Source organism: Rhipicephalus sanguineus, chromosome 1 (assembly GCF_013339695.2).
Source record: "Rhipicephalus sanguineus isolate Rsan-2018 chromosome 1, BIME_Rsan_1.4, whole genome shotgun sequence".
Taxonomy (NCBI): Eukaryota; Metazoa; Arthropoda; class Arachnida; order Ixodida; family Ixodidae; genus Rhipicephalus; species Rhipicephalus sanguineus.
In genome coordinates this window covers 24,984,938-24,996,218 of record NC_051176.1, presented here as the reverse complement: position 1 = coordinate 24,996,218, position 11,281 = coordinate 24,984,938, and the positions used below count along the sequence as shown (strand labels likewise).

At 44.9% G+C, this 11,281-nt stretch overlaps 1 protein-coding gene across 1 annotated transcript in view; it reads right to left on the bottom strand.

Moving 5' to 3' along the window:
• Positions 1 to 1,679: 1,679 nt before the first annotated feature.
• The window catches only part of LOC125756980 (uncharacterized), a 39,960-nt gene continuing 30,358 nt past the window's right edge, over positions 1,680 to 11,281 (bottom strand). The window contains exons 4-5 of the mRNA XM_049412062.1: positions 2,701 to 2,870; positions 1,680 to 1,968 (exon numbers count right to left, since the gene is read on the bottom strand). Coding sequence (XP_049268019.1) covers positions 1,680 to 1,968; positions 2,701 to 2,870 — 459 coding nt within the window. The remainder of the gene's footprint in view (positions 1,969 to 2,700; positions 2,871 to 11,281) is intronic.

Sequence of the window (11,281 nt, the reverse complement as noted above, 5' to 3'; positions counted from 1 at the left end):
TGCTTCACTTTTCTAAGCTCGTTCCGAGCACTCCCCTGTTCTAGTACACTCTACTTGTGCCCTTCGTGCGACGGAGACGGCTAACTCTTATTATCCCTGCTTGAGCGGCGCTCGCACGCTTTTACTAGCGCGTAGAACATACTATGCGCGTGGCGGTATTCTACAGTTATAGTTTGATAGGACTTAAGGAGGGGCTTGTTGGTGGTGATACAAGGTAAAACTTGTGGCTCACAAAAAAAAAAGGAACGGACAAAGAAAGTAACTATTGGACGACGCGCTTACTTCGTGCAGATTCTGTTGGAAGTAAGCGTATCGTCCAGTCGTTACTTTCCTTGTCCGTGACTTTTCTTGTGAGCCACAAGTTTCACCAGTTATTGTTTAGCGGCCTTAGCGGAGTAACGTGATCGAAATGTGTATGCACAGTAAGCTAAACGACCCGTAGCGTTTACCGTACGCACGCTCTTTTTCAGATTTAGCGTTGCCGTGTTTGCGTGGTTAACGTAGTGTACGTAAAACATGGCGGCGGTTTTGGACGCCCACTTCGAACTGAATGTAGCGTTGATGTGGACAGATTCTCTTCTTTCGCAGCAAACGAGTGTGTAGAATAGCTTCGCTTGCCTTCAGGCACGCTCGACGCCCGAGTATTACGGATAACTTAACGTAATTTTTGAGATCGATTCCCATTTCGAACGTCCCTAGGCCTAACTAGAAGTTTACAATGAAGTTTACAATGTCGGTGTAGCATAGTGAAACACACAGTGCAAAATTACGACGGGGACGCAGGAAGGAAACACACACAGCGCTGTGTGCAACGTAAAATCTGCAACGTAAAAATTTTCGCTTTTGGTGCTTGGTTCATATTTATCTACTTTTATTGTTACTAAAAAAGTATTAATATTGCTAAAAAAGGATCACTATTAATATTTAACGCATTCACCCTACGCTAGATGACGCCACGGCCACAGCTTGGGCACGTAAACGCTATGCCGCTAAACTAAAACGCGCTCTCCGCAACGAACGTTTGCGGCACGGTGACGCTATTCCCTTAACCCCCGCTACACGCTAACACTAAGCTATAATCGTTTGTTATCTATTTGGACTTTGTGCGGAGCATGACAGCGACGGCAAAAGCCCGCCAACAGTGCCCATATCATTTCTATCGCAACAAAACAGAACGCATCCTAAACTCAGCAGTATATTTTGCATACTACGGTTCGTCTGCTCCGGTCGGAACGAATGGCGTTGAGAAAGAATACCAAATGGCAATGTAGCAGTCACAATATCTTCGCTACTGTTCAGTGATTACGAAGAACTTTTTCGACTCAATATTTCTAGGACGCGCCAAATCTATTCCAAGAATTTTTAGTGGCAAGGCCGAGGGAGGGTCCAGGGCCCTGTTACACATTAGGTGGATATCTCGAGCATGGCCACCGAAATTAAATCTGATACCCGTCTAAATCATACAAAGCTTAGCTTAGGTTCAGGCGTTTAAACATGTCGTCTGTTTTAGTGTGTGTGTTTGTAGAATTAACATTCAACGTGTTGTTCCTTCTTAGTCTCTATCGGTTATCCGTTAGCTTAGAAAAACGTCTCCGTGTACAAAATTTCTGGATACTCTAAAGGAGTCAGAAACAATTCCCCGAAGTTTTTAAAATCTTTATTTCTCTCTCATGGCCAACTTACAAGTGAGAAATTATGGGAAGGCGCTTCAGCCTGTTGCGGCGCCGCCTGATGCCAATACGGGCCACTGCAGCCCCAATGCGTTGTCTGCACGCCACGACTGCCTCGCCGATTGTGGCTGCGGCTGCCATGCCCATTCCCATTATCCAGACGGCGAAGAGCCCGGAGATGTCTTCAGCACGAATGGCCTCAACCGCGTTGTGCGGGCTCTCAATCTGTCGCCATGTCTGCAGCAGCACTTTTTCCAGGTGGCGATCGACCAGTCCGGACTCGCAGATCCAGCGTGTGCTGTGAATATACCAGGACAAACGCACAGATTACTGCCTCAAAACTATCATTCACGAGGAACATCAGCACTTGCTGAGAGGGTTTCGCCTCTGAAATGTCCGAAAAATCTCGACCGCTTAACTACATGCGTTGAGCCTTTTGAGACCGTTGCTTACTGATGCGTATCGCAGTTGCAGTCACTTGGTATTTTTCATATATCGTGTGCTAACTTCTTTAATAAGAAAAACTAAGCACGCAAAAAAAGAACGAACCCTAGAACTCCCCTGAAATTTACCGAAGAAAGATTGCTTAAAACTTATATCGTATTACGTTCCAATACCACGACGTCATTATGGCGCACGTCGCCGTTTCTGAACACGCATTTATATTGACTATCTGCTGGTTTCAAAGCGAACATTCCTCTGTCTCAATGATTCGTCCGCGAGCACCGAAAACGCACTGCAGGAAAGCCAAGTAGGTGGCGAGAGCTGTAGCGCTCAGCCAGGGGCGAAGGTCCCAGTGATATAGAGCGCTCCTGATTGTCTGCCACTATGTCTGTTGGCCCTAGCTGGGCGCTGTAGCTATCGCCACGAATATGAAGACAAATATAAGAAAGTAAGAGCGTACTAGCTTCCATAGACCGTGGTCACCAATAGAGCAAGTACATATTATCTGCACATGAAGAACTTCAAAGAATGAGATTGCAAGAAAAATGACGCTCTTTCCGAATGTCTTTCCAGACATTCAACTCACGTTTGATGCAGGCTTTTCTGCACAATCTTAGTGGCGTTGTAGCTCACGAATATTGCACACGGAACTGTGAGCACGTTCACCTTTCCGAAATAGAATTGACCCCTGGGAGGCTCGTGTGAATAGTGACGCCGAATGCCGTAGTGGTAAAGAGACTGCTCCATGAAGACCACCTGTAGTGATAGATCAAAGATAGTACAGTGCAGAAAACGCTAATGACCCAACGGTAGGACTTCAAAGAAAGATTTCGGTTCATTCCTTATTTATTTATTTATTTCAAGCACCAACCCGACCCACCACGGTGGTGTAGTGGTTATGGCGCTCGACCGCTGGCGGGATCGAATCCCGGCCTGTCGCGGCCGCATTTCAACGAAGGCGAAATGCTTGAGCCCCGTGTAATTAGATTTAGGTTCACGTTAAAGAAGACCAGATGGTCAAAATTACCACAGACCTTCATTGCGGCGTCCCTCATAATTATATCGCGGTTTCGGGACGTAAAACGCCAACAAATAGTATTATATAATAATTACAGTACCCTCAATTCCATAATATGTAACAATGATGTGTCACGTCTGTGTTGCCGGATTAAAAACGCACTGACAAAGAGTATGGATGTAAGTAGGGTGTGTGAAATGATAAAGAAGGCTACAACAGCAAATGCTCGTGTGCACATTTGGACAACAAAAAAGAACGTCAATGTGTATGTGGCACCGACAAAATTCGTTATCATCGAATAATACGTGGCAGCAAGATATTAATGAACATGCGAAATAAATAAATACACATGCATATATTGTGTCATCTACCGTCTAAGAGTTATAGAGGAAAATATGTATAATAATAATAAAGGCCGGCGAAAGTCAAAATTGTGCTAACGAAATGCACAAAACATTGTTTGCCAGCACTTGCATTGATGCCACAAGCGGTTCTGGTTTATATGCGCAGATGTACAGTCGCGCTCAATATGACTTGCAAAACGGGAGCGCGTGACTTCACGAGTTCAAAGACTGTCCATGGCTTCCACTAGTCCTTATCTTCATAACTAAACGCTGTTCTCGCACTCGGGAATGATTCTTAATAAGAAAATATCATTTAGTTGATGAAATGAAAACAAGTTGAAGCCATGCGCAATCTTTGAACTCATGAGGCCACACGCTCTCGTGTTGGAAGTCATATTGAGCGCGACTGTAACCGTACTGAAACGGGGGCGCGAATGAAACAGTACACAAAAAAATATTGACACAGGACGACGCGCTACTACCAACTGAGTTCTTTATTCAGGAAAAAAACATATTTCAAACACATTAAAACGCCCCCGTTTCACTGTGAACCAACACCGACTCTCCCAACTTATTATACTATGATATACCCGGTTATGTGGACGGCAGGATGAGCGCCGCCGTAGCTCAATCGGTAGAGCATCGCACGCGTTATTCGGAGGCAACAGGTTCGGTCCCTGCCGGCGGAAAGTTATATTTTTGTCCACTTTAATTTCTTCTTATTGATATCACAATCATTACAAATAACATCCCTTATAATTTCCTTCGCTTGATTGCCTGTTAGTTCTCATTAAAGTTATTGGCTTCAAATTATGAATTAGATCATCCTCTCGAAGCTCTCTTTAGTGATGGGAATGATATCCAGATTGAAGGATCCTTAGTTAAAATGAGTTGTATGGTGCAAAAGCAACTGAGGCTAAGCCGCGCCAGACACAATGTGTTTTGTGATAACCAGTAAATATGCAATTCTATAGCTTATGTAAAAAGCCTCTTTCCTTTAACAAACTGATGACATTAAACAGGGATAAGTGGACCATCTCCTAGAATTACTCTGGGGCGCATAGGTACGTGATATCAACACAATTCTGCAAAATATGTTTCTCCTTCCGTCATAATGTGATGGAAACGTGATTAAAATATGTATAAGTGATAACGGCTGTTTGCATTTTTCCCATTCCGGCAAGTATTCCTTTCTAAGCATAAATTTGTGTGCGAGTTACGTGTGCCGCATTCGAAGTTGGCATAGAATAACCTAAATGAACCATTCTTGGTGATGGCGCGTCTTCAATTCGCCCACTACGGGCTTTAACCACATGAAGCTTATTACTTGTGCAGGAGTCCCAGTGTTGCTGCCATTTTGGTAAGAACGACTGACGAATAATATTGCCACGCGCGCTTCTTCTTTTATTTTGATGTATTCGGACTTGACCCGTAAGGACGGTTAGCCACGCTCGACGCTTACCGCACCGCAGTGTTGTGAAGGTTCGCGATTGTCGTAGATCATTTCGTTAACATTGCGCGCAGGACGGGAATAGTCAAGATTATTCCCGATCTTGCGCGACCACCAGTGATAAGGCTGGAAAGTTCGATGCGTGATGTATAAAAGACGGCGCGTCCCACCCATGAGCAGTTTATTGACGGCCGACGCTTTGTTCGCCGCTATCAGGATACAGTGTGTATTGCTGTAGTTTGACTTTTCGTTTCCCGGCCACAACTTCGGCCAAATAAAAGTTTCATCTTGGACACGCCGACTGCTACCGTCGTCCACGTCACGACCACGTGAAAATAAGGTGGATGTATTTAAGGGGAATATTTTTTTGCAGAGCTGATTTTCGTGCTGCTAGAGACGCACATTCGTCTGCCCTTTCGTTGCCTAGTATCTCTATGGGTCTTAGGACCCAGCATAAACGGACAGTCACACCCTCCCTATTTAAAGAAATCATGCTTAGGGTATTGCCACGCGCGTTTATTGCTTCATTTTGATGTATTCGGGTTTCAGCCATCAAAGCAAGCCTCCGCGCAGACCGCGCCGCAATGCTTGCGAAGCTTCGTGATTGTTTGAGATGATTCTGTTAAGACTACGTGCAGGATGGGATTAGTCAAGTTTATTCTAGAGCTTACGCGAGCACCAGCGATAACGCTGGAAGGTTCGATGACTGCTGTATAAAAGACGACGCGTTCCGCCGATGATCGGATTGCCGACGACCGACGCTCCGTTCGCCGCTATCAGTGTACAGCGTGAATTGCTTGTACTTTAACATTGCATTCTCCTGGCACAAGTTCGCCCAAAAAAAGAGTTGCGTGTTCCCAGTCTTGCTACAGCCTTTTTTACCGTCACAACCACGTAACTATATCACAGAGTAAAGGTTGACACTCAAATTTTGAATGTAGCGCTTTTAACAAACTTAATGATCGTTTGATGGAGTGTGCCTCGCTAGAGTAGTGTAGGCGTCAGTCACATTTCCCTCTATGTTCGCAAAGTGGAGGTTCATTACAGTCTACTTATAAGCTATGCACCGGGGATGTTTATAAGCGCCATTAGATAAACGCAGACCGAGATTGTGTACGGGATCTAGACTCCGAATATGGGATTGTCTTGCCGAGCCGTAAAGAACGCAACATAGTCTAAAATATTCAGCACAACAGAACGATAAACCTTCAGTAAATATAGTCTATCGGAACCCCAGTGGTTATACGATAAAAAATGTACTATGTTAAATGCTCTATTTGCCTTCATTTTTAGTGAATTTTTGTCAGCCAGGAAGTTGAACTTTTTGTCAAATATCACGCCTAGAAATTTGTGTTCATGCTTTAATATTATCGCGATGTAGTTTAACGTCAGTACTGGGTGAGGGTGTAATCCTTTTTTTTTGCATAAACAGAACAGCAACAGTATTCTGTATTGAGAAACGGAAACCAGTTTTGTCAGCCGAATGTGTCAATTTATTTACGGTAACTTAGTTGCCTCTCATAAGCTGATAGGTTCGAAGCGCGGAAATCCATCTGAAGGTCGTCAACATAGAGAGTGTGCATAACTGTGGGTGGTATGACCTTATTATTACAATTGATATTAACTATGACCAGAGTTGTGCTAATAACGCAGCCTTGTGGTACGCCATTTCCCTGGATGAATGTGCGTGAAAGTACAGTGCTCAAACACACCTGAAATGTTCTTTTAGTCATGTAATCAGACAGTTTAGCACTTTACCGCAAATGTGTAGGTTAGCGAGGTATGGTAGCATTGCGTATTTCCATGCTGTACCATAGGCTTTAACTAGGTCAAAATAAACCGCAAGACAGGACTGCTGGTACCGAATTGCTTCTCGTATTTCATGCTCCAGTCGGACAAGATGATCTGCGGTAGAACAATTTCTTTTGTATCCGCATTGACGATCATCTGTCAAGTTTCTTTAATAGTAGACAATTTATAATACTTTCATATGTTTTCGCCAAACAACTGGTTAGAGCGATCGGTCTGTAGCTGCTCGGAGATGTTGGGAATTTACCAGCTTTTAGAAGTGGAACTATTATAGCATTAATTTTTTGGCATTGCTCCAGATTACAATTTTATGTTGAAGACAGTAAGAGCTTGGGAGAGAGGTTCTAGCGTGGAATAGTGGATGCTATCAGGACCCACTGCAGCTTTTTGTTGCCATTTGAGAGCACTATTTTTACTTCTTGTGTTGTTAGTGGACTATACTATATTCTGACAGGTGTATAGCACCTGTCAGAGACAGTTTTTGCTTCCCTGCAGCCTGTGTGTTTCAGCAATGTATCAAGAGTAGTTGGCTGAACTGGAAATGTTGTACAGGCGTTCCCCTAATATATCTTCTTGTTCTTGCATCGTTGTCTGGAAGTATGGACTTGTAAGAATGGGCATAGTGTAGGAGGAGTAGTCGCCCCTTGACTTTCTCAGCTGATCCCACATTCTTTTGGATGTGACTGCGCTATTAATAGGGAATATATATTCCTGTTGTGATGTTTTTTCAGCTTGCTTCCGGATATATCGCACTTTGGCTTTAGCCTGCTTCAATTCACGAGGTTACTATAAGCGGGGTACCCCTTCGGGACGCCACTAGCTTTATTTTGTAGTTTCTTCGCTACATTCCTTTGTGCACAAAACATTTTACTTTAGGGGTGTGCGAATATTCGAAAATTTCGAATAACGAATCGAATAGCGTTCTATTCAATTTATTTTAGGCTGGTGCGAATATATGAAAATTTTGAATAACGAATCAATAGCATTCTATTCGATTCGGTACTTGCGTCAAATAGTACATATTCGAAATGCTGAATATTTTTCGAATATTTTTCGAATCCTCAGCACCGACGGGAGAACCCCAAAAGAACGAAACTTCATCTCGCCATCTCGGGCTGCATCTCGGGCTGCAGCGCCCCTTTCGATGGCTATTCACCGTCGCTGACGTCCACGGGCAGATCATGAGTGCCGCTTTTTTGGGGAAGTTCAACTTGCTTGTCGACCTACGCCAATACTGCCTTCTGGACTTCACGACCAACCTGTACGTACAAGGCATCACCACAACTGCACCGCCCTTGCGTCTCCTACAATGAGAGCAGCATTTTGGGCTAGTTGGTGATCCATGACGTCAAAGAAATTGCGCGACGAAAACACGGACAGGAGACAAGCGCAAACACAGTGCAAACTTTCAACTGGATTTATTGTGCCACTGGATCTGCTTATATATGCCACATTATAGATCACGCATGCGCACGAATGGACGCGACGCGAAAAAGACCGCGCATCCAAAAAAAATAATAATGCGTGAAATAAACAGTTACGCGTAAGATGTTAGGAACACACGCTCCTTATCGGTGAGGGCCAGTGATGGTGAGCTAACGCACAAATCGCCTAATTTTATAATCGCCTCTGCCTCTGCCACTTCGCGAACTAGCTGCGTTCTGCCGCGTGAAATAACCGTACACAAAGCAAAGGAAGGAATACAGCCACAATCTCGACAGTGGTTCGCCAAAAAACCCCCGGTGCCATTTTTTACATTGTTGTGATGTTCACGTAGCCGGTCATTGAGGCATCGCCCGGTTTTCCCAATGTACTACCTCCCACACGAAATAGCGAGGCAGTACACGACACGCTCGGCATACTCAACGAACTTGTTCCGGTGCCGCTTAGTACACATCTCTGGCGGGACGGCACTTGGATCCGTGATCCTGCATAGCTTCGCGAGCTTGTTGGGAGCCGAGAACACCAGCTTCACGTTTGCCTTCTGGGCAATCTTCTTCAAGTTGTGAGAAATCCCATGTATGTAGGGTACAACGCCTGCTTTGGGACGTCTGCCGGACGGAGCGTCAGCGGCTGGCAAGTGCCCTCTGGGTCGCGCTCCTCTTAAAATGTGTTCCGCGACAGACACCAGCGCGTTTTTGGGATATCCTGCCGCTGACAAACGTTTAATTTGCTGCTCAAAACTTGCGCCCACTACGTGGCAGCAAGACTTTTTGAGGGCGTTCGGGAAGCACAAATTGACTATGGCTCGTTTGACAAGCTTTGAGTGCGCGGACATGTGTGGCAAAAGTGGTTTGTTGGCTCGCGGCTCGTACGACCAACACGTGTGGCTGTCATGAAAGGTTAGGCTAAGATCAAGGAAGCGAATAGATCCTTCCACTGGCAGCTCCTGCGTGACTTGAAGGGGACTAGCCACTTTTGAATCGTGCCTAACGCCTTGCTCGCTTCTAAAACAAAATGATCAGAAGGACAGTCAATAAAAATGAGGAAGTCGTCAACGTATCTAAAAATTTTAAAAAACGGGGTGCCTTGCGTTTGAAGCAAAATGTGATCCAAACGGAATAAAAACAAGTCACTAAGAATGGGAGCAATTCAAGAGCCAATACACACACCACTCTTCTACAAAAAATATTGGCGATCCCAGGTGATAAAGTAGAATTAAGATAAAACTGTAAAATGTTTAAAAAATTACTGCACGAGATTCCTGCCTCGTCTTGGAAGGAGACAGCACCGTACTCATCAATGCAATGCTCGATACAGGACAGTAGGCTCTCATGGGGTAAAGGATAATATAAGTCATTAATATCAATGGAAAAGGCCTGGAAGCAGCGGTGTGAATTAGTCTTGAAGAAGTCTATCACCTTGTCGGAGCTCTTAACCAGAAAAGGATCATTGACCGGTAAAAGACCCAGCTTATCTTGCAGATGCACGGCCAAAGGTATTTGCCAAGCATCATTCTCTGACACTACCACCCGCAAAGGAACATCAGGTTTATGCTGTATTCAGTGCAAAACGCACAAACATGATGTTCCTTTGCGGGTGATAGTGTCAGAGAATGATTCTTGTCATAGATAGTGTCATAGAATGAAAAAATCGCACCGGGGGTTTTTTGGCGAACCACTGTCGAGATTGTGGCTGTATTCATTCCTTTGCTCTGTGTACGGTTGTTTCACGCGGCAGAACGCAGCTAATTCGCGAAGTGACAGAGGCGATTATAAATTTAGGTGATTTGTGCGTTAGTTAGCTCACCATCACTGGCCCTCACCCATAAGGAGCTTGTGCTCCTAAGATCTTCCTACGCGTAACTGTTTATTTCACTCATTATTATTATTATTTTTTTGGATGCGCGGTCTTTTTCGCGTCGCCTCCATTCGCGCGCATGCGTGATGTATACTGTGGCATATATAAGCAGATCCAGTGGCACAATAAATCCAGTTGAAAGTTTGCGCTGTGTTTCTACTTGTCTTCTGTCCGTGTTTTCGCCGCGCAATTTCTTTGATGTCTCCTACAAGCCCACACCCAGGTATCGGCACCTTGGTCCACCATCCTACAAGAATTTCCTGAGCTATTTCAACCCCCATCACCAGATCGCCCAATCCTGCAGAAGGTCATGCACCACATTCCCACGAAAGCACCACCAGGATCACGTTCGCCTTCTGCTCATTAGAATAAGACATGGCGACAAGCACGAAGCAAAAGGCACATTTATGCTGAGCTTGCCGATCCTCTTATGTAGTGACAAGTTCTGTGGCGCAACAAACAAAAACCATTCATGCACTATCTACGCTAAGACAACAGCTATCGGCTCTTTTCCAACTAACACCAAAAGTGACGTGCTGCTTCGGGTGGGGCGTCCGCGGCTAGGCCCGTATTCTCAAACGATCGCAAAAGGCGATAGTATCACGTTTGGCGCGTATCACGTTATGCGTTCCATAACTGAAGAAACACTTGCCTGTGACGTCATTGTTGCACTGGCCGTTGGTGATACGAATGTCTCACAACACAGGAGTGAGTGTACCGTACGAGCGCAGAGCGACGTACGGTACACTCACGGCGTTTTCGAGCGTATGCTGGCTTCTAGGCAGTGGCCAGTCTTGGCTGTGGCTACTTGAAATATAGGACGTGTGGAAAATGCTTTCAACATTTTTTGTGCGATTGTTTAATGCACAGTATAATATTTAAAGAATGCAATTGCGTGAAATGTATTTTCGTTGAGATTATAACACGGCGTACTCGGAGAGTTAAGCTGTAGTGTGCCGCCGCAGTGATAGCAAGGTAAATGTAAATGGTAGCGAAGCTTCCATAGAAGCCCATACGTTCAAAAAATGGCTGCTCATCAGCTGCTCATGGGGCTTAGCGCCATCTGTGTGAGGAGGGAACACTTCCGGCAGAACAAAAAATAAAGCGGATGTGATGTAATATCCGGTAAAAAAGTGACGTCATTTTGTTGTCACTAGCGCGAAATTTGACCTCAAAATATTTTTATTAGGCCCCTGAACGCTAAGGACTCGCGCTACTGCGAGCCGGCAAGCCCTTGGCGAGTGCG